Source organism: Pholis gunnellus, assembly GCF_910591455.1.
Source record: "Pholis gunnellus genome assembly, chromosome: 4".
Taxonomy (NCBI): domain Eukaryota; kingdom Metazoa; phylum Chordata; class Actinopteri; order Perciformes; family Pholidae; genus Pholis; species Pholis gunnellus.
This window is the reverse complement of record NC_136530.1, coordinates 21,590,897-21,616,425: the sequence shown is the minus strand read 5'-3', so window position 1 is coordinate 21,616,425 and position 25,529 is coordinate 21,590,897. Positions and strand designations below refer to the sequence as shown.

Here is a 25,529-nt window from a genome sequence, read left to right as displayed (position 1 = left end):
TCGTTAAGAACATTCCATTACACAGTATGTCAGACTGTTTCCACCCTGTCAGAACAATGCCTATCACAGCAACACCATCATTGCTTTTGTATCAAGAAAATTCTTGTTTTCCTTTTGTCTGAGGCTCACTGACGCATGACACCAAACAACAAACCAGTAGTTCATGAAAAAAGTGTTGTGCATTCCTGCACTTTCTTTCTGAAAGCAAGGTGGGAAGGTGAGTTGACAGGATGCTATTCCATGTGACAAGGTTGAGAGTCTGAATCGTCACGTTGTAAAAATGAGATCACACCTAATGACGTTAAAGGTGTGGTACATTTATAAAACACCTCTGCAGTATATAAAGTGGAGCGTCCATAATAAGGTGTATATCACCGTCTAAGGAAAGTAATCCACAGTACTTACCTGTTCATCATGAAGAAGCTGATCCTTTCTCTGACTCTCATCTGGGCACTCTCCAGCACAGGTAATTGTACTTTTGTACAGTTGTACTTATTCTTCCAATATATTTTCTGAAAACAATAGAGCATATGAACAACGTTTCATACATTTTTAATTTACCAGAACTGATTTTTTAGAAAGGATTTTAAATCTGTCTTGGAAGATATATTTTAATTAACCAAGACAAATGTCCAACCCTTGAAAATGATGATAAAGATGGATAAGATAATATTTGACTTGAGTCACATGTCACAATACAGTAGCAGAAGAAGCAGTCTAAAGGGACAGGAAAGGGATGAAGACCATTTAGAACAATGAATACAGCAAAATTAGTAAATGACAAAATTTGATACGAAATCAATATACATTTGATACATTACAATTCTTAGGCAATATACATGACAGGACTTGGCTGTGCAAGTATATAGATATGTGTGCTGAGTAAAGAGTCAAGTAGTGTATATTAGACACTAAAACCATTTTTAGAAATTACAACCTCATATTATTTACAATTCTGTTTCAGAAGAAGGGGAAGAAGTAGAAGAAGAGAACTTTTCAGTCTTTACAAACAATCAATACACTTCAGATATTTGATTTGACATTTGAGATGTGATCATTATTCATTGACAATTTTTTCTCCCTATTTCAGCTCGGGCACTTCAGTGTCAGACTTGCACAGATCTGCAGTGTTTAACCACAGCGCTAGTCACATGTTCCTCAGAGACGATGTGTGTAACGGCTTCCATTCTAGGTAGGCATTTCTTTATACCATGTTCTACTTTTTAGAGAAATAAATGTACTGTAGAGTTATGTGTTCTTTCCGTCAATATTGACAAACTCAACTTTTTATTTTGTAGCCACTTCATCTGGAGCCACAGCACCGCAAATATTCAAGGCGTGTGCATCATCCTCCCTGTGTCCAGCCACAGGCTCTCAGATATTTTCAGCCAACTTGGGTGTTTCGGGTGCAGTTGCATCTGTTGAGTGCTGCAACACAGATGATTGCAATGGAGCCACTCTACCGTGTAAGTACAGATGTATAAATACCTCATTTAAGATGAAAAAAATACAAAATTGACTTTGACTATTTTAAATTTTGTGAAGCTTAAATGTTCTCTTTTCCTCAAACAAATTATTTTTTTTTCTCTTTCAGTCCCTGCTGCTCAGACAAATAACACCCTACAGTGTCTCACTTGTAACCCCATGACCTTTGAATGTACTTCTACATTACAATGTAGGGGGGAGGAGGACCGCTGCTTTCAAGCGAGTGGTGAGTCTTAATCATACGTGGTTTCCAAAAAGTATATTACAACCTTAGAGTATCTCAAACCAACTACATGTGAGATCTGGAAAATCAACCAGTGGAGGAAAGTAAAGAAGTACATGTCCTGAACTGGTGTTCTATCGTATTTGTAGTATTTCTATGATATGCTACTTAATACTTATAGTCCACTAAATATCACTGGTAATTATTGGAGTTTTTACTGCACTACATTCATATGACAGCTACAGTGACTAGTTACTTCAAGAAAAGTCAAAACACTTAAGTTTTGATGTTCTAATATTCCCAAAATGTGACATGTCATAATTCAATAGTATTCAAAGTATAGTAACAAACAAAAGCAAAAATACTTTAATCTCTGATATTTTAAGTATATTTTACATTGTGGTATCACTTATTTTATTCAATTAGCAAACTTACAACAATGAAGGCTGTGTAGTTAAACAATGATTTTTTCCTCTGCAGTGACAAGTGGGTCCACCACTTCTCCAGCTTTTGGCTGTGTATCTACAAACCTGTGTGCAGCTGCTGCAAGCCTGGGTAGCCTTCCTTTCATGCAAATCGTTGGTAGCATCAGTGGATCATCCTGTTGTGGAACCAGTTTGTGTAATACTGCCACAACAACTGCAGCTCCAACAACAACAACCATTTCTCCAACAACAACCGCTGCACCAACGACAACAACTGTTCCCCCAACAACAACCGCTGCACCAACGACAACAACTGCTCCCCCAACAACAACCGCTGCACCAACAACAACCGCTGCACCAACGACAACAACTGCTCCCCCAACAACAACCGCTGCACCAACGACAACAACTGTTCCCCCAACAACAACCATTTCTCCAACGACAACTACAGCCCAAACAACAACTGCCGCCCCAACAACAACTACTGCCCCCCAAACAACAACTAGCACCCCAACAACAACTGCTTTCCTAACATCAACAACTGCCGCCCCATCAACAACAATTGAAGCTGCAACTACAACTGCAGCCCCAACAACAACTGCCGCCCAAACAACAACTATTGCCCCAACAACAGCTGTCCTAACATCAACAACTGCCACCCCAATAACTGAAGCTGCAACGACAACTGCAGCCCCAACGACAACTGCAGCCCCAAGAACAACTGAAGCTGCAACGACAACTGCAGCCCCAACAACTGTTGCACAAACAACAACTGAAGATGCAACGACAACTGCAGCCCCAACGACAACTGCAGCCCCAATAACAACTGAAGCTGCAACGACAACTGCAGCCCCAACAACAACTGAAGCTGCAACGACAACTGCAGCCCCAACGACAACTGCAGCCCCAATAACAACTGAAGCTGCAACGACAACTGCAGTCCCAACAACAACTGAAGCTGCAACGACAGCTAAAGCCCCAACGACAACTGCAGCCCCAACAACAACTGAAGCTGCAACGACAACTGCAGCCCCTACAACTGCCGCCCAAACAACAACTGCCACTCTATCAACAACAACTGAAGCTGCAACGACAACTGCAGCCCCAACGACAACTGCAGCCCCAACAACAACTGAATCTGTAACGACAACTGCAGCCCCAACAACAACTGCCACCCCATCAACAACAACTGAAGCTGCAACGACAACTGTAGCCCCAACGACAACTGCAGCCCCAACAACAACTGAAGCTGCAACGACAACTGCAGCCCCAACAACTGCCACCCAAACAACAACTGCCGCCCCATCAACAACTGAAGCTGCAACGACAACTGCAGCCCCAACGACAACTGCAGCCCCAACAACAACTGAAGCTGCAACGACAACTGCAGCCCCAACAACAACTGAAGCTGCAACGACAACTGCAGCCCCAACAACAACTGCAGCCCCAACAACAACTGAAGCTGCAACGACAACTGCAGCCCCAACAACAACTGCAGCCCCAACAACTGAAATTGCAACGACAACTGCAGCCCTGACAACTGCCGTCCAAACAACTGCCACCCCATCAACAACAACTGAAGCTGCAACGACAACTGCAGCCCCAACAACAACTGAAGCCCCAACAACTGCCACCCAAACAACAACTGCAGCCCCAACAACTGCCACCCAAACAACAACTGCCGCCCCATCAACAACAACTGAAGCTGCAACGACAACTGCAGCCCCAACAACAACTGAAGCCCCAACAACTGCCACCCAAACAACAACTGCAGCCCCAACAACTGCCACCCAAACAACAACTGCCGCCCCATCAACAACAACTGAAGCTGCAACGACAACTGCAGCCCCAACAACAACTGAAGCTGCAACGACAACTAAAGCCCCAACGACAACTGCAGCCCCAACAACAACTGAAGCTGCAACGACAACTGCAGCCCCAACAGCTGCCGCCCAAACAACAACTGACGCCCCATCAACAACAACTGAAGCTGCAACGACAACTGCAGCCCCAACGACAACTGCAGCCCCAACAACAACTGAATCTGTAACGACAACTGCAGCCCCAACAACAACTGTTGCCCAAACAACAACTGCTGCCCCATCAACAACAACTGAAGCTGCAACGACAACTGTAGCTGCAACGACAACTGCAGCCCCAACAACAACTGAAACTGCAACGACAACTGCGACCCCATCAACAACAACTGAAGCTGCAACGACAACTGCAGCCCCAACGACAATAGCAGCCCCAACAACAACTGAAGCTGCAACGACAACTGCAGCCCCAACAACTGTTGCCCAAACAACAACTGCCGCCCCATCAACAACAACTGAAGCTGCAACGACAACTGCAGCCCCAACAACTGTTGCCCAAACAACAACTGCCGCCCCATCAACAACAACTGAAGCTGCAACGACAACTGCAGCCCCACTGACAACTGCAGCCCCAATAACAACTGAAGCTGCAACGACAACTGCAGCCCCAACAACAACTGCAGCCCCAACAACAACTGAAATTGCAACGACAACTGCAGCCCCGACAACTGCCGCCCAAACAACAACTGCCACCCCATCAACAACAACTGAAACTGCAACGACAACTGCAGCCCCAACAACAACTGAAGCTGCAACGACAACTGCAGCCCCAACAACAACTGAAGCTGCAACGACAACTAAAGCCTCAACGACAACTGCAGCCCCAACAACAACTGAAGCTGCAACGACAACTGCAGCCCCAACAACTGCCGCCCAAACAACTGCCGCCCCATCAACAACAACTGAAGCTGCAACGACAACTGCAGCCCCAACGACAACTGCCGCCCCAACAACAACTGAATCTGTAACGACAACTGCAGCCCCAACAACAACTGTTGCCCAAACAACAACTGCTGCCCCATCAACAACAACTGAAGCTGCAACGACAACTGTAGCTGCAACGACAACTGCAGCCCCAACAACAACTGAAACTGCAACGACAACTGCCGCCCCATCAACAACAACTGAAGCTGCAACGACAACTGCAGCCCCAACGACAACTGCAGCCCCAACAACAACTGAAGCTGCAACGACAACTGCAGCCCCAACAACAACTGTTGCCCAAACAACAACTGCCGCCCCATCAACAACAACTGAAGCTGCAACGACAACTGCAGCCCCAACGACAACTGCAGCCCCAACAACAACTGAAGCTGCAACGACAACTGCAGCCCCAACAACAACTGTTGCCCAAACAACAACTGCCGCCCCATCAACAACAACTGAAGCTGCAACGACAACTGCAGCCCCACTGACAACTGCAGCCCCAATAACAACTGAAGCTGCAACGACAACTGCGGCCCCAACAACAACTGCAGCCCCAACAACAACTGAAATTGCAACGACAACTGCAGCCCCAACAACTGCCGCCCAAACAACAACTGCCACCCCATCAACAACAACTGAAGCTGCAACGACAACTGTAGCCCTAACGACAACTGCAGCCCCAACAACAACTGAAGCTGCAACGACAACTGCAGCCCCAACAACTGCCACCCAAACAACAACTGCCGCCCCATCAACAACAACTGAAGCTGCAACGACAACTGCAGCCCCAACGACAACTGCAGCCCCAACAACAACTGAAGCTGCAACGACAACTGCAGCCCCAACAACTGTTGCCCAAACAACAACTGCCGCCCCATCAACAACAACTGAAGCTGCAACGACAACTGCAGCCCCAACAACTGTTGCCCAAACAACAACTGCCGCCCCATCAACAACAACTGAAGCTGCAACGACAACTGCAGCCCCACTGACAACTGCAGCCCCAATAACAACTGAAGCTGCAACGACAACTGCAGCCCCAACAACAACTGCAGCCCCAACAACAACTGAAATTGCAACGACAACTGCAGCCCCGACAACTGCCGCCCAAACAACAACTGCCACCCCATCAACAACAACTGAAGCTGCAACGACAACTGCAGCCCCAACAACAACTGAAGCTGCAACGACAACTGCAGCCCCAACAACAACTGAAGCTGCAACGACAACTAAAGCCCCAACGACAACTGCAGCCCCAACAACAACTGAAGCTGCAACGACAACTGCAGCCCCAACAACTGCCGCCCAAACAACAACTGCCGCCCCATCAACAACAACTGAAGCTGCAACGACAACTGCAGCCCCAACGACAACTGCCGCCCCAACAACAACTGAATCTGTAACGACAACTGCAGCCCCAACAACAACTGTTGCCCAAACAACAACTGCTGCCCCATCAACAACAACTGAAGCTGCAACGACAACTGTAGCTGCAACGACAACTGCAGCCCCAACAACAACTGAAACTGCAACGACAACTGCCGCCCCATCAACAACAACTGAAGCTGCAACGACAACTGCAGCCCCAACGACAACTGCAGCCCCAACAACAACTGAAGCTGCAACGACAACTGCAGCCCCAACAACAACTGTTGCCCAAACAACAACTGCCGCCCCATCAACAACAACTGAAGCTGCAACGACAACTGCAGCCCCAACGACAACTGCAGCCCCAACAACAACTGAAGCTGCAACAACAACTGCAGCCCCAACAACAACTGTTGCCCAAACAACAACTGCCGCCCCATCAACAACAACTGAAGCTGCAACGACAACTGCAGCCCCACTGACAACTGCAGCCCCAATAACAACTGAAGCTGCAACGACAACTACAGCCCCAACAACAACTGCAGCCCCAACAACAACTGAAATTGCAACGACAACTGCAGCCCCAACAACTGCCGCCCAAACAACAACTGCCACCCCATCAACAACAACTGAAGCTGCAACGACAACTGTAGCCCTAACGACAACTGCAGCCCCAACAACAACTGAAGCTGCAACGACAACTGCAGCCCCAACAACTGCCACCCAAACAACAACTGCCGCCCCATCAACAACAACTGATGCTGCAACGACAACTGCAGCCCCAACAACTGCCACTCAAACAACAACTGCCGCCCCATCAACAACAACTGAAGCTGCAACGACAACTGCAGCCCCAACGACAACTGCAGCCCCAACAACAACTGAAGCTGCAACGACAACTGCAGCCCCAACAACAACTGAAGCTGCAACGACAACTAAAGCCCCAACGACAACTGCAGCCCCAACAACAACTGAAGCTGCAACGACAACTGCAGCCCCAACAACTGCTGCCCAAACAACAACTGCCGCCCCATCAACAACAACTGAAGCTGCAACGACAACTGCAGCCCCAACGACAACTGCAGCCCCAACAACAACTGAATCTGTAACGACAACTGCAGCCCCAACAACAACTGTTGCCCAAACAACAACTGCTGCCCCATCAACAACAACTGAAGCTGCAACGACAACTGTAGCTGCAACGACAACTGCAGCCCCAACAACAACTGAAACTGCAACGACAACTGCGACCCCATCAACAACAACTGAAGCTGCAACGACAACTGCAGCCCCAACGACAACTGCAGCCCCAACAACAACTGAAGCTGCAACGACAACTGCAGCCCCAACAACTGTTGCCCAAACAACAACTGCGGCCCCATCAACAACAACTGAAGCTGCAACGACAACTGCAGCCCCACTGACAACTGCAGCCCCAACAACAACTGAAACTGCAACGACAACTGCGACCCCATCAACAACAACTGAAGCTGCAACGACAACTGCAGCCCCAACGACAACTGCAGCCCCAACAACAACTGAAGCTGCAACGACAACTGCAGCCCCAACAACTGTTGCCCAAACAACAACTGCCGCCCCATCAACAACAACTGAAGCTGCAACGACAACTGCAGCCCCACTGACAACTGCAGCCCCAATAACAACTGAAGCTGCAACGACAACTGCAGCCCCAACAACAACTGCCGCCCCATCAACAACAACTGAAGCTGCAACGACAACTGCAGCCCCAACGACAACTGCAGCCCCAACAACTGAAGCTGCAACGACAACTGCAGCCCCAACGACGACTGCCACCCAAACAACAACTGCAGCCCCAACAACTGCCACCCAAACAACAACTGCCGCCCCATCAACAACAACTGAAGCTGCAACGACAACTGCAGCCCCAACAACAACTGAAGCCCCAACAACTGCCACCCAAACAACAACTGCAGCCCCAACAACTGCCACCCAAACAACAACTGCCGCCCCATCAACAACAACTGAAGCTGCAATGACAACTGCAGCCCCAACGACAACTGCAGCCCCAACAACAACTGAAGCTGCAACGACAACTGCAGCCCCAACGACAACTGCAGCCCCAACAACAACTGAAGCTGCAACGACAACTGCAGCCCCAACAACTGCCGCCCAAACAACAACTGCCACCCCATCAACAACAACTGAAGCTGCAACGACAACTGCAGCCCCAACGACAACTGCAGCCCCAACAACAACTGAAGCTGCAATGACAACTGCAGCCCAAACAACAACTGCAGCCCCAAAAACAACTGAAGCTGCAACGACAACTGCAGCCCCATCAACAACAACTGAAGCTGCAACGACAACTGCCGCCCCAACGACAACTGCAGCCCCAACAACAACTGAAGCTGCAACGACAACTGCAGCCCCAACAACTGCCGCCCAAACAACAACTGCCGCCTCATCAATAACAACTGAAGCTGCAACGACAACTGCAGCACCAACGACAACTGCAGCCCCAACAACAACTGAAGCTGCAACGACAACTGCAGCCCCAACAACAACTGAAGCTGCAACAACAACTGCAGCCCCAACAACAACTGCCGCCCCATCAACAACAACTGAAGCTGCAACGACAACTGCAGCCCCAACGACAACTGCAGCCCCAACAACTGAAGCTGCAACGACAACTGCAGCCCCAACAACAACTGAAGCTGCAACGACGACTGCAGCCCCAACAACAACTGAAGCTGCAATGACAACTGCAGCCCCAACAACAACTGAAGCCCCAACAACTGCCACCCAAACAACAACTGCAGCCCCAACAACTGCCACCCAAACAACAACTGCCGCCCCATCAACAACACCTGAAGCTGCAACGACAACTGCAGCCCCAACAACAACTGAAGCCCCAACAACTGCCACCCAAACAACAACTGCAGCCCCAACAACTGCCACCCAAACAACAACTGCCGCCCCATCAACAACAACTGAAGCTGCAACGACAACTGCAGCCCCAACGACAACTGCAGCCCCAACAACAACTGAAGCTGCAACGACAACTGCAGCCCCAACAACAACTGAAGCTGCAACGACAACTAAAGCCCCAACGACAACTGCAGCCCCAACAACAACTGAAGCTGCAACGACAACTGCAGCCCCAACAACTGCCGCCCAAACAACAACTGCCGCCCCATCAACAACAACTGAAGCTGCAACGACAACTGCAGCCCCAACCACTGCCACCCAAACAACAACTGCCGCCCAATCAACAACAACTGAAGCTGCAACGACAACTGCAGCCCCACTGACAACTGCAGCCCCAATAACAACTGAAGCTGCAACGACAACTGCAGCCCCAACAACAACTGCAGCCCCAACAACAACTGAAATTGCAACGACAACTGCAGCCCCGACAACTGCCGCCCAAACAACAACTGCCACCCCATCAACAACAACTGAAGCTGCAACGACAACTGCAGCCCCAACAACAACTGAAGCTGCAACGACAACTGCAGCCCCAACGACAACTGCAGCCCCAACAACAACTGAAGCTGCAATGACAACTGCAGCCCCAACAACAACTGAAGCTGCAACGACAACTAAAGCCCCAACGACAACTGCAGCCCCAACAACAACTGAAGCTGCAACGACAACTGCAGCCCCAACAACTGCCGCCCAAACAACAACTGCCGCCCCATCAACAACAACTGAAGCTGCAACGACAACTGCAGCCCCAACGACAACTGCAGCCCCAACAACAACTGAATCTGTAACGACAACTGCAGCCCCAACAACAACTGTTGCCCAAATAACAACTGCTGCCCCATCAACAACAACTGAAGCTGCAACGACAACTGTAGCTGCAACGACAACTGCAGCCCCAACAACAACTGAAACTGCAACGACAACTGCCGCCCCATCAACAACAACTGAAGCTGCAACGACAACTGCAGCCCCAACGACAACTGCAGCCCCAACAACAACTGAAGCTGCAACGACAACTGCAGCCCCAACAATAACTGAAGCCCCAACAACTGCCACCCAAACAACAACTGCAGCCCCAACAACTGCCACCCAAACAACAACTGCCGCCCCATCAACAACAACTGAAGCTGCAACGACAACTGCAGCCCCAACAACAACTGAAGCCCCAACAACTGCCACCCAAACAACAACTGCAGCCCCAACAACTGCCACCCAAACAACAACTGCCGCCCCATCAACAACAACTGAAGCTGCAACGACAACCGCTGCCCCAACGACAACTGCAGCCCCAACAACAACTGAAGCTGCAACGACAACTGCAGCCCCAACAACAACTGAAGCTGCAACGACAACTGCAGCCCCAACAACTGCCGCCCAAACAACAACTGCCACCCCATCAACAACAACTGAAGCTGCAACGACAACTGCAGCCCCAACGACAACTGCAGCCCCAACGACAACTGAAGCTGCAACGACAACTGCAGCCCAAACGACAACTGAAGCTGCAACGACAACTGCAGCCCCAACGACAACTGCAGCCCCAACAACAACTGAAGCTGCAACGACAACTGCAGCCCCAACAACTGCCGCCCAAACAACAACTGCCACCCCATCAACAACAACTGAAGCTGCAACGACAACTGCTGCCCCAACGACAACTGCAGCCCCAACAACAACTGAAGCTGCAACGACAACTGCAGCCCAAACGACAACTGCAGCCCCAACAACAACTGCAGCCCCAACAACAACTGAAGCTGCAACGACAACTGCAGCCCCATCAACAACAACTGAAGCTGCAACGACAACTGCAGCCCCAACGACAACTGCAGCCCCAACAACAACTGAAGCTGCAACGACAACTGCAGCCCCAACAACTGCCGCCCAAACAACAACTGCCGCCCCATCAACAACAACTGAAGCTTTAACGAGAACTGCAGCAACAACGACAACTGCAGCCCCAACAACAACTGAAGCTGCAACGACAAATGCAGCCCAAACGACAACTGCAGCCCCAACAACAACTGCAGCCCCAAAAACAACTGAAGCTGCAACGACAACTGCAGCCCCAACGACAACTGCAGCCCCAATAACAACTGAAGCTGCAATGACAACTGCAGCCCCAACAACAACTGTAGCTGCAACGACAACTGCAGCCCCAACAACAACTGCCGCCCCATCAACAACAACTGAAGCTGCAACGACAACTGCAGCCCCAACGACAACTGCAGCCCCAACAACAACTGAAGCTGCAACAACAACTGAAGCTGCAACAACAACTGCAGCCCAAACAACAACTGCCGCCCCATCAACAACAACTGAAGCTGCAACGACAACTGCAGCCCCAACGACAACTGCAGCCCCAACAACAACTGCAGCCCCAACAACAACTGAAGCTGCAACGACAACTGCAGCCCCAACAACTGTTGCCCCAACAACAACTGCCACCCCATCAACAACAACTGAAGCTGCAACGACAACTGCAGCCCCAACGACAACTGCAGCCCCAACAACAACTGAAGCCCAAACAACAACTGCCGCCCCATCAACAACAACTGAAGCTGCAACGACAACTGCAGCCCCAACTACAACTGCAGCCCCAATAACAACTGAAGCTGCAACGACAACTGCAGCCCCAACAACAACTGAAGCTGCAACGACAACTGCAGCCCCAACAACAACTGCCGCCCCATCAACAACAATTGAAGCTGCAACGACAACTGCAGCCCCAACGACAACTGCAGCCCCAACAACAACTGAAGCCCAAACAACAACTGCCGCCCCATCAACAACAACTGAAGCTGCAACGACAACTGCAGCCCAAACGACAACTGCAGCCCCAACGACAACTGCAGCCCCAACAACAACTGAAGCTGCAACGACAACTGCAGCCCCAACAACAACGGTTGCCCAAACAACAACTGCCGCCCCATCAACAACAACTGAAGCTGCAACGACAACTGCAGCCCCAACGACAACTGCAGCCCCAATAACAACTGAAGCTGCAACGACAACTGCAGCCCCAACAACAACTGAAGCTGCAACAACTGCAGCCCAAACAACAACTGCCGCCCCATCAACAACAACTGAAGCTGCAACGACAACTGCAGCCCAAACGACAACTGCAGCCCCAACGACAACTGCAGCCCCAACAACAACTGAAGCTGCAACAACAACTGCAGCCCAAACAACAACTGCCGCCCCATCAACAACAACTGAAGCTGCAACGACAACTGCAGCCCAAACGACAACTGCAGCCCCAACAACAACTGCAGCCCCAACAACAACTGAAGCTGCAACAACAACTGCAGCCCCATCAACAACAACTGAAGCTGCAACGACAACTGCAGCCCTAACGACAACTGCAGCCCCAACAACAACTGAAGCTGCAACGACAACTGCAGCCCCAACAACTGCCGCCCAAACAACAACTGCCGCCCCATCAACAACAACTGAAGCTGCAACGACAACTGCAGCACCAACGACAACTGCAGCCCCAACAACAACTGAAGCTGCAACAACAACTGCCGCCCCATCAACAACAACTGAAGCTGCAACGACAACTGCAGCCCAAACGACAACTGCAGCCCCAACAACAACTGAAGCTGCAACGACAACTGCAGCCCCAACAACTGTCGCCCAAACAACAACTGTTGCCCCAAAAACAACAACTTCTGCCCTGACAACAACGATTGCGATCACGGCTAATATAAATGCTGCCGCCGGGGCTGAAACTAACCCAGCAACAACTTCTACTAGCCCAGCAACAACTTCTAGCAGTGACGCCTGCTGTTTCAGATTGAGTATGATCCATCTGCTGCTCGGACTCATTATCTTTGCTTTCTGTTAGAACAAGGGGGCTTCGACAAAGCACCTATGAAGCTACAAGAAGGACTCTGAAACTAAAAATTAAAATTAAATGAAAATAAGCATAATGAAATGCAAAATAAAAACAATAACCTATAAGAAAACTAAAACTAAGCTGAAACATTGCCTGGTTAAGAAACAAAAAAATAATAATAATTTGAGTTTTAGTGTTTCAGCTACAGCATATCACTACCAAAACAGGTGACTAAAATAGTTAAAAGGATATTAAATAACAAGAACATGATATATAAATGATATATTAAATATTTAATGAGATCAAATGCCATTCATCCAAGCTATTCAGCTGAGTGTTACTTTTCGAGTCAGAATAAAATTGCAGGTGACAAGTTTTCTTCTGAGTGTGAAAGAGTACTTAAGTTGATTCTCAAATCACAAGATGAAAACACAATGGCCATTCCAACACAGTTCTTCCATCATTTTTTTTTCCTTGTAAATGTAGCTCAATCATAAGATTCTGTAAAACTGAATATATAAAAACTAAAGCTAAACTTTTATGAAAAACAGAAATCAAGCTAAAGCTAGAAAACTGATGATAACTAAAGTAAAATGTAATCTTAAATTCAGAACAAAAATATAAAATAAAAAACAATTAATATTATAACCTTGATCTGCACTCTGCTATTATTGATTTGTTTTTTGCACTTTTGCAAATATATTTATATATAATATGCATATTTATTGCAGTGGTTTAATGTAATGTGACTATGGTCTGGTATATATTTAAACCTGTTTAATTAATAAAGCTTTTCTGATGTATGAGAACAGTATATAGCTTCTGTGGTGTTTTTATCCAAACGGCCAAGAATAATGAACTAAAGACAAATGTGAAGCCACTTTAGTGGTTTATTCAAAAAACGAAGGTAGGCTTCCTGGCATGGGGAGCAAGTACGAAAAGAAGTGAAAGAGAATCTACAGTTGAATGTTAATGGCAGGTGACTAAGACAGGTTGAAAAGTCAAAGAGCATCTGGTGGACAGGTATAGAATGGCAATGACTGCAAGGTGTTAAAGAAATGTAAGGGCCTGGGGAAGTGGGAACAGCAGAATGGAGTGGCAGAGAAGCAGAGGTAGTGACAATGTCATACCCGTCATACTGTCTTACTTGTTGAATCATTATTGTGTTCATAATAGGACTATTGTTTAGTGGTGGTAAGTAGGAGTGGCAATTCAGCAAAAGCAGGTGTGGTAATGTTCTCACGGTCCTGGAGCAACTGCACACTTTGAAGGACTCTAAAGGGTTAACATTGACTAAGTGGATATCGGATCAAGATTTTTAGTTTTTAAGGTTTCAACTTGTCATGCGATTTAAGATGAAATGTAAGCCCCATTTGGGGTACAGAGCGAGATTTTTAATCGAAGAGAGCGTCGTAGAAATCAAAGTTCATAAAGAAATTAAAAAAAGAAATACATTTTTTTTTTTTTTTTTATCGAAAAAAGTCTCCTTAATGTAATCATGTTAACCATTTTACACACTCTAAACACCATTATAAACTATTCTACTAACTAACTAAGAAGATCCGCCACAATATCATGCATTTGACGCCACAGTTGGCAAGACAACAACTCAGAGAATGCTTCATAAATCTCGGCCATAGCGTCTAACCCGGCATAGAACACAGCTAACAACATTAACTTCACACAGATTTCAACGGTATCGTCCCAATTACTCTCCGTCAAAGCGTTCAGGAGTTACAGCCAACAAGCCACAGAAAGCACAACTCCCACACTGCGAAATATTAGAACTGTATCATACCTTGAGTCGGTTTTGAGGGCCAAAACGGTGAAATCCGAAATTATTCCTTATTAGTAATGTGTTCTTCTGCTAAGTAGGTACGTCTGGAACTTAAAATGGCGTTTCTCCGTTCATCTGAGCCAAAATGGTGGTCAAAATGCCGGCGGTGAATCATACAGGGGCTTGGGGGCTGACCGCGGCACAGTTTTGGAGTTTTATTGGCTGAAAATTCTGTCAATCACTTCATGGAACACACAAGTGTGTTCGCATTGAGCACCTGGTTGTAACGAGTGGTCACATGACAAGATCCGCCCCACAGCCTGAGCAACCAGACAAACAGACAGAGACGAGGAAAATTCATCCAGGAGAGATATGAGAGGTCAAAATGGGTCAAAATGATGCCAAACAGCTCTGTTATGATAGATTGAACAATATGAGTGATAAACAAAGTGAAATATAGTGAAATATATAATTATAAAGTATATAAAAGTACAATGGAACAGCTGCAAATTCTGTTTCGAAAATGAGAATTTGGCATGTTTCTTTTAGATAAACACCTATAACTGGGGTTTGCTTCACTTTATTTACACCACCTCTTTTTGTGAGGCACCTGCACCCTTTGTGCTATGAATTGGGAATGTTTTTAGGCTAGCCAGGGCCTCATTTAATAAATTACAGTGCTTTTTCTTCAGACGAACTTGGGAATTTTCCCTGTTTGCTGTGTTTGCTGTGTTCAGCTACTATTAACCACTAACATATACACAATATTTACTCATCTCATCAAAACTCATAATCCCTAGTGTTATTCAAGCATCAACATTTTTAAAATAGACCTTAAAGTTACAGAATTGTAGTCTCTTTTGTATGGGTTACAATTTTCGAGAAGAGGCCTAAAAAAAGGCTTAGGGTCCAAATTAAACATGGGTTTACAAGACATGTAGAATGTAAAATGTATTTTTATTTTGTACCAAAAATCCCTCATTAATAAACTGTTTAACGCTTTGGTAAACAATGAAAGCAACAGGCAGCAATATCTCAAAAAGTCGCGGAAATTAGGCCTCCTTCTCTCTCTCACAAACATGGCTATTGTCAGTACTGAAAGCTGTGAAGCTATAGCAGCTTGTGGAAGGCTCCGTGATGCGCAATGAGTGCAAGGCAGGTATGCAATCCAATCCTTTCACAGGCTTATTACAGTACTGTGACAGCCACAGATACCAGATTTTTGGGGATGTAGTGAGAATTTTAGAACTACGGGGCTGTGTCAAAGCACCTATAAAGCCACCACAAGGCCTCTGAAACAGGGTTTTTATTTTAAAAATAAAAATAAAATAAGCAATGACAAATACTGTCAAATTTTTTTTTAACAAAGTCTAAAACTAAACTTAAATGATGTTGCCCTTTATTTGTATCTAACCAATATTAGATACATATAAACTTAAATTAATTTCAGTTTGAGTTCTAATATTTCACTACAGCATGAATTGCCTTCAACTCTTTTGACATTGAACCACAGAACTGAAACAGATTTGACACTCCAGGAGACGGTCCTATGCCGCAATTGATCCACAATCAATCCCTATAGTTTTTCACATGCAGTGTAGGCTTGCAGAATTTAATGAGAGCAACATGATTTAATCCTTGTAGCAGCTCAAATGCATCTAAACCAAACAATTGAGCCATTGTCTAATGTTAACCAACTGGGGTTGGTTAAAATTGCCGATACAAGTTTTCTTCTGAGTGTGTTAATGACTGATTACTCAAGTTGATTCCCATATCACAAGATTGAAACATTATGGCCATTCTGGCACAGTTTTAACCGTGCATTTTGTGTGTCTAGCTAAATATTTCTAAGACATTATACCTGGCCCTCACAAGAATAAACAAAATCTACTATAAAACTAAAGAGATAACAAAACTTTACCTTTCTGAAAACCTTAAACTAAGCTAAAACTAGCAAAGCACTGATAAACTAAGACTACATTTAAATGAAATTAAAATGTCAAAATCTATATAAAAACTAATTGAAAGGTGGATGGAGCCTGGGTGAATATGAGGTAGTATGCAGCAATGTAACACACACAAACACACACATACATTACTTATTTATTACACACACTACTTTTTTTGCCCACTACCAACTGGAAAACAATTTGATGTCACTTGTCACATTGTACATCATATAAGGATCATCATATAAGATAGATGGATACTTTATTAATCCCGCAAAGGAACATTTTTTTCGCTACAGTAGCAATTATTGTACAGGTAAATAGAATAACAGAGTAAAAATATTAGATATAAAAATGCACAATATATACAATGAAATAGAATAACATTAAATTAACTAACTAAACAGTAGTGCAAAGATTTAACCAAACAAACAACAGAATAACGATGTTATAGTTTTTTGATTGATTTGGCCAGAGGTGTTTTATTGTACAATCGCAGTGGGCAGGATTGTTCTCCTGCATCTGTCCTTGTGACAGCGGAGCTGGATCAGTCTGTTGGAGAAAGTGCTCCGCTGTCCCTGCAGTAGGTGGTGGAGAGGGTTGTCAGAGTTATCCAAAATGGATCATAGTTTTTTCAGTGTCCTCCTCTCCACCACCTTTTCCAGAGTGTCCAGTTTGCAGCCAATGATGGAGCCGGCCTTCTTAACCAGTTTGTTAAGTCTGTTGGTGTCTCCGGCTCTAATGCTGCTCCCCCAGCAGACTACGGCGAAGTACAGTGCACTGGCCACAACAGACTGATGGAAAAACTCAAAAATCTTGCTGCACACAGAAAAAGAGTAGACTCATCCCCTTCTTGTACACAGCATGGATGTTGGTCTTCCAGTTCAGTCTGTTGACGATGGAGAAACGCAGGAACTTGTCCTCCTCCACCATGTCCACATCCTCTCCCAGAATTCTCAGCGGTTGTGGAGCCGTCTTCTTCCTCCTGAAGTCGACAACCATCCTTCTGGTCTTGGCTACGTTCAGAAGCAGGTGATTTCTGCCAGCCCACTCCACAAAGTCACCCACTACTGCCCTGTACTGAAAATGACCATTTAAAATGAGTTTATATATTTTAAGAAACATAAGGGCATAAATGCAGAGGGGAAAGTAGCTGTTTTTAGCTTTGCTCCTTTACAGGCCAGCCATTAACTTCTTACTTCAAATGCGTCACATTATCCCACAGGGGAGAGCCGCTGTCCTTGACTCTACTTATGCAAAATGCATAGTAGTTCTTGGTAGTGGGATATAAGAGTTGGAGTTAAGTTAATCGTTTTTATTTTTTTGGGAGGGGGGGGGTTGGATCTAAATAGAATTGAATTCACCTTTGTCATCATGGTTCATTACGCAGGATGCAGAAACACCAGGACATACTGCGGTACAGCCAGCATCCACTTAAAAAAGAACGGTCAAAATATCCTGACATTGTTCTGCAGGTCTTGTATATCAAATGCATTATGGTAAGAGCATTTAATATCTGACTTCAAAATAAAACCTATGTTCCAGTCCTATTCAATCAATGATTCAGTAAGGCTGACATTTAAAATTACAAAAGAATTACCATTAGATTATAAATGAAGTAGTGCTGGGCAACGATTACAATGATTTAATTTGCGCGATTAATCACATTGTTATGCGCAAAGTTCAATAATTAATTCAAAAGTAGTGTATTGCGCACTTATATTTTAAAAGTACTGCTATATGAACAAAAGGGCAATAACATTTGGTTTGCAAACACCTAAACAAATAAGGTTATTTTTTACAGCAGTATACTGCAGGGATAGCTAAATGATATGTTTATTATACATATTCCAAACAAAAACACTTTAAAAACACAAAAAAATTAATTTAAATGAATAATTTATTTTTTGCTATTTTTGGTATTTTGGTGAGACACTATGCAACGCTGATTACTGTGTAATATGTGTGGTTGTTATGACTGCGAGTCATAATGTGTGATTTTGTATGCTGTGTGCCTCCCTGCCTGAGGGTGGGGCTGTGTCGTGTGACAGTTTCTGTGTAACCTGTAGGTGGCCGGTGATTGGACGGGGGACTCATGAGGCGGGACATAAGAAGACACCTGTGGAGGCCGCCCGGCTCTCTCTCTCTCTCTTCTCTCCGACTGACTCCCAACCGGACCGTGCTGCGTCGGATTCAGATCGGGGCGACCGCCCTAGTGCATTTAATAAACAGTCCATGTAGTGGTAGGGGTGAGCCGCTCTTTTGTTTACTCTGTTTTCTCCTGTTTTGGGTAGGGAGTTAGGGAAGCTGCCTATCTTTTCTTTTGTTTAGTTTTGGGTAGGTTAGATAGTTGATTAATGAAGCTTGTTTTGTTTATTATTTTGGGCCAGGCTCACCCTGACGTATATCGCCCTCACTGGCGACGTTAATAAACAACATGGACTGAACATTGGAATAAATGGTCGTTATTGGGAGTGGGAGAGAGAGGGGAAGACCTAATACTGTGTTGCGTCCAGGCTCCCCTAGACCGGGCGTAACAGTGGTATTTGTTATAAATGTACGTTGGTACATAGAGGGTGATATGAAGCTGTACATGGAAGGACTTAGGACCCAGGGGATTGTAGGTGAAGGAAACAGACAGAAGAGACGCCACACAACAGCCACACAAACAGCTGTTCACCGCTAGCTGCCTGGTTCTTGTGTCAAAATTGTCCGCTTCATAAAAAAAAACTGTGTTAACGCTCGATAAAATAAATGTCGGCATTAATTAATGATAATAATTAACGCGTTAACTTGCCCACCACTAGTTATAGTACAATTTCACTGGATCCTTGTTCATGATGACCCCAACTATGTCCATGTCAAATTTCATGTGATTTTAAAATCAACTGTAGGGGTCATTCTGATCAGAAATACAGTGTACATTTTAGCTTACCAATAAATGTAATATCCTTATTACAAATCAAATATTAATATTAGATTTAATTAACGAGCCGGAGATCGGTTCTGCAGGCGTGTTCAATAAACCGTCTGCTAAAAACATTTACAAATGAATCTGACTTGGTCAGAGTTTATTAGAGGGGCCATAACTACTGCGGTGAAGTGCATTGAAGTTGTACGTGCTGAGGAGACATAAGAAACATTTGTTTCTTTGAAAAGATCAATCTGAGTTTTCAACATGGCCTTAAACCCGCCATCTTGGCATTATTCTCCATCGTGAAGATTTCTTTACTCTGTCAATCGGGACCATGTTGAGTTCAATCCTAACATGATCTGATACTAGCATGTTGCCATTTGTACGTGACATTGTAAATGGGAGTATTTTATTTTGAAATAAGAACTCTCCTAGTAGGATTGAAAAGGTCCAAATTGAGGGGGCTTTTTATTGCCTTTAATATCGTGCAGCTTGGAGAACCACAGGAAAGAGCAGAGAGTGGGGATGACATCCATTACTGGATTCATATCCCCTGCCGAAATAATTGGATAGCTGCCCATATCAATACGTTTACATTCAAGATTAGCATAGAACATAGGAGCATCACTATTTGGGGCATGTGTATTTTCTAATATTAATGTTTTCCCTTGTACATCTTTTACCATTTTTAGACCCCCTAACAATTTTGAATAATAATATCTTATTCACTAATTTGTAATAACGCCTCTGCTTTGACTGGTTCTGGAGCTGCATACAACATTGTCTCTTTACTAAATTTCTTGGGGCTCTTCACAGACATATGACAACAAATATCATACTTAACTGACGATGAACTGAAAGGTACCTTATATCTTTTGATGTGCCTTTCCTAACATTCCAAGTGGTTGGGCGTAAATGATTGTTATCATGAAAAGGTATAGCAATACTGTATAGACATGAGTAAGAATGGTAGCGGGTGAGTTACATAACTTGTAAAAAAAATGATTGTGTCTGTTTCAGTCTTCCATGTGATTCCATTCCACACGGTTGCATTATTCTGCAACATTTCCTGACGGACTTTCCCCGTCCCCTCTCTGGTGTTTGTGGGTTAGCATTAGCAACATTGGAAGCGCATGCAGAACTATCGACAATGTTATTTTTAGAGTTTGACTGCCCTGCGGCCTTCTGCTTGTATGTCAGTGCAAGGTTTTACCTGCAGTCTGACTAGTAGTAAGTGAAAAGATTCCGACTCCAAATGTAGCTGTCGGATTAACGTAAAACATACCACGACACAAGGCCCAGCTAGGCAGCCATTTCCTTCATCGTGTCACATGACGCCCTGATGTGTATTATTTAAATCCCATATACTAGCTAACTTCCAAATGATTTCCACATTTTATCTCCAATTCTCTACCACTGTATGTATTCATGTGTGACAAACTGGCAGGGAAGCGATAGACGAATACAGTAGCATATTATTATAAAATAAAATGTAAAGTTTTTTAATAAACACAACAAAAATTACATATTATTCATGTATTTTTAACAGAGTCGAAATTTCCTTTCTTTTTTTGGTTCATGCATTTGCCGGCTGTGCATGTTAGCCAATGCAACAGTTGTAGCTTGCTGCAGCAGCTCTGAAGGACTCTAAGTCCACGGCAAGAATAGATTTGAATTGTCGGCGTGGCAGGATGTTGCCGGGGAGAAAATGGACAGCTCTGCCCTGCTGCAGGCCTCGCTACCTCAGCTGTCTGGGTTGATCCACTGCAGGAAACCGTGACCGTGGCGTGAGGCGGCCGGACGTCCTGCTATATGCCGCTCACCCACTCACTGGATCCCAGTATGGACAACTGACGGCTGCATGGCATAGAGCAGGGGTGGCCAACCAGTCAGAGACCAAGAGCCACATTTTTTACTGTGTTACCGCAAAGAGCCACATCATACACATGGGCGCACATGAACATCACCCTATCCCTTCCTCACACACACACATACCTTTGCTCAGCCAGATTTATTGTAAATGTCACACACCAACATGATAATGACAGAAATGGACTCCTAAGACCACAGGCCAGTCATTTTCAACAATGAACATTGTGTGCACTGTCTCACACAGACAAACTCTCAGTTCAACCAAGTCCACAAACAAAAATATAATAATTTACAATAGTGTTTTTCTTTTACTATGCATGTTACTTAGTGGGACTTCTGGCATTCCTTGCCTTGAACAATCCTCTTCAAATCGGGCTTGTATTCCGTTGTTGCCACTCGAAGCAATTCTTTCACATGGGTGTCAGTCAGAACAGATCGATGCTTTGATTTCACGTGTTTCAGGGTAGAAAACACAGACTCGCAGACGTATGTTGACCCAAACATTGACAGTATCTTAAGCGCAGCCCGTTTGATATTGGGGTATTTTTTCATTGGCACACTTTTCCAGAACTCAATGGTCCCGTCCCTTAAAGCAGGTTTGAGTTGGTCCTCCTCACAAAGATCGATCATCTCCAACTCAGCCGCAGCCTCATCTGTGACTAGCGGGGCTTTCAAACAGTCCGTCTCGGCGTTAAATGGGTCGACGAGGAACGTAATCTGTGGCCGCACATGCGCGTTTGACGAAAATACCGTATTTAACTCAAGCGAAGCGAACACGAACATTAAAAAAACACAAATACAAACTTCGATATGAACGTAAGAGCCGCATGAAACCGGGCAAAGAGCCGCATGCGGCTCGGGAGCCGCGGGTTGGCCACCCCTGGCATAGAGGAAGCTGCCATTCACTCTGATACACTGGGTGCTGCGTCAGGACTTATTGGAGTGACAGGCTTCTTGTCGTAAATAATAAAATGCACACAACGTTCATTCCTATTCACAGCCTGCAGTGATTGTTTTTGTGAAATAGTTGTTGGGAACGAAAAGGAGCGCGTTTGAGTTATCAGCATATATAAAAACTAAATTATTGACATCAATCAAATTATGAATATCAGTAAAATTATCAACGATTATTAATAATAAGGGGGCACCACCCTGCGAACAGGGATCAATAACCAAACTATGAATTAAGTCTCATAATTAGTATTCACTCTCAATGTCAACAGTCGAAGTACTATTCCACATTCAGAGTGAAAAGTGAAGGTGTTGAGTAGGAGCACAGGCCACATATCCAGCTATAATCACAATACACAGTTGCTCTTTAAAGTATAACTAATTTTAATTTATAAAGTATAAATAATAATGATGCAGTCAACTAATATCTAAAACTAACAACAAAACTATACATTCATGAACATGCTATCTAAAATCAACAAACTGGTAAGAGGGAGATTGTGTGTGTGTGTGTGTGTGTGTGTGTGTGTGTGTGTGTGTGCATGCATGCATGTGTGTGTGTGGGGGGGGGGAGGCGAGAGCACCGCCCAGACAACGTGTGATGGAATCTAAACGTAGCTACGTCACGTGAGGCTGCACGTTGAAGATAGAAAAATAGACTTTGCACATGACCGCGCTCGCGAGACTACAAAATGGCGCGGGACTCTAACATTGGCGATAGACAATAGAAAGATTGCGTTATCTGCGTGTGTCTGAAGCAGTTAGCTCATCCGGAACTACATTAGCTTCACGCTATATGTGTGTGTGGGTTAGTAAAAGAAGAGAGAAAGCACACAAAACAGAATAAATCCTCCAAAAACAAAATAAGAATCTCCCCGCCACAGTGGAGTACGGAAGATTGCTCTCTCATCTACAGAAACACGGCTGACGATCTTTGAGTCGCCTAGCCGCGGTTCTGGCCTTTGAACTGATGAGAAACAACTTCCGGTCTCACCAGCGGTGAATCATCTCAGCGCGATTGCAGCAGTATGAAATACACAGTCATTTCTACACAACATTAACGATCTCGATCGTTAATCTCTGCGATTATTGAGCATACACACCACGTTATAAAAATGACACAGTAATTTAAGCAACACAAACAATATAAGAAACACAATGACCTAAATCTGTCAAAAGGCAAAGAGGCAGTGGCCCAATCCCAATGTCATCCCTAAACCCTCAAACCCTGAACCCTCAAGGACTTACTGACGTCACCTGGTAAGTGGTTGAGTGTGAGAGACTGTGAGGGCTTGAAATGGTGTAAATACGAATGGGACAGCACTTTTCTGCAACATATCATGTTACCATGAAAAGGACAAAAATTTGATATATAATTGTGGGTATTTATTTTATATTTTGTACTCACTGATTTGAAAGTCTTCCAGGCTCTTTCCTCACAAGATGAGAGGTCATTTCAGATAATCTATTTACTCGTTTTTGTCAAAACAGCTTCAATGAGAAAATCTAATATTTGATGAATGAATAAATAAATATCCTCTGATTTCATGTTTTTCATCTTTAACCCTTAATGTTTCTGAGTACATTTAATATGACAGGCTGAATACATGTGATGATTTGTTTACCTCTTTTTCTACGTCTCCATGCGTCCACTGGCAACCTTGTGTTTAACGTAACATTGCAATGATTTGTGGGTAATTCCTTCGGGCAAAGTCTGCATCTAATGATGACTTAAGGAAAAGGTTCATAACGGGCTCAACATGTTTGCCAGAGAACCCTAAAACACTCAATGATTTGACAGCGGGACAGCCCTAAACCCTCACAGACTTTGCAGAAGCGCGCCTCAAAGTCTGTGAGTCCGTAAGGGTGGAGATTGGACTTGAGCCACAGTCTATAAAATGGTGTGGGAAGCTCACCTGGCCTTTCTTCCTGAACTGAGACACACCTGAGAGAGCAGCTGAGGACAGCCTTTGTTTGGTGACTGATTTGATTATTCAGGTTTGGTGAGAGACTAAAACGTGATCGCTTCGGCACATCAGCCACGAAACAAGATTCCAGTCACCGGCATGTCTTTCAACTGGGGGAGGGAACTGTTTTCCAGTCTAGCAAGTTTTTAAACCAAGACACCAGAGGAGCCAACCAATGTTTTTCCCAGACTTATTACATTTTAGTGTGCCTTTTATCTAATCAATTGAATGGTCCATTTTCAGTTATATTTTTCTTGTGGGGCTTTGTGCTGTGTTGAAGGGAGGACCGAGTGGTAGAGTAGCCATCTTGCATGTGTATTTTATTGTGTGGTTTGAGTCACCTTAGCTTGCTGTGAGTAGGTACATCTTATTTGGTTCGTGTACAGTGGTGGTTTATTCATAATTTGCAGACATATTTTGTGACCATTTCCTCTTTTTTTTCTTTGCGTGTTCATTTGATATATTTCTGAATTCTATAACTTACTTATTCCCTCCTTTATTATGACCTGCATTTAGGCCTTCTATTAAAACACTCTTTTATTCTATGCATTTTCAATAAAATCTATATTTTCGGTTTATTTTTAGCTCCAGTTTATTCTGGCTCTTGTGCATTGAGTGTCACCAGGTCACACTCATAAATGCCTAAAGGTGAACAAGGAAATTAAGTGTCCTTGAAGATTATTCATAAATATTAACCTGCTAATCACTACAAGCAGATTTAAAAGATAGAAACACAGACTTTTTTTTGTGAAGAATATTCAGAAACAATTTTTTCATTGTTCTCTCACCAATACATTCTGGACCTTTGCAGATTTGTTACTGATCATATCTTTGAAGACTTGTGTTAATGAGGCTCTCAAGACACTTAACATCTGTATGTTTTTATGTTTATCATTTTTGTCAAATATTATAATACCCCTGGCTTTTTTGTTATTGTTTTATTTGTATACTATCCCCTGTATACAAAATCTGTGTTCTTTTGTTCA

At 44.7% G+C, this 25,529-nt stretch overlaps 1 protein-coding gene across 1 annotated transcript; it reads left to right on the top strand.

The window, feature by feature from the left end:
* Positions 1-386: 386 nt before the first annotated feature.
* On the top strand, positions 387-18,938 carry LOC306694915 (uncharacterized protein; the record flags this gene model as incomplete). The annotated part of the gene is made up of 6 exons (XM_079157968.1): positions 387-466; positions 1,091-1,192; positions 1,299-1,466; positions 1,595-1,711; positions 2,189-3,342; positions 18,909-18,938. Exons 1-6 carry the CDS (start codon positions 415-417, stop codon positions 18,936-18,938), a joined length of 1,623 nt encoding a protein of 540 aa, XP_079014094.1. The 5' UTR covers positions 387-414.
* Between the last annotated feature and the right edge of the window lie 6,591 nt (positions 18,939-25,529).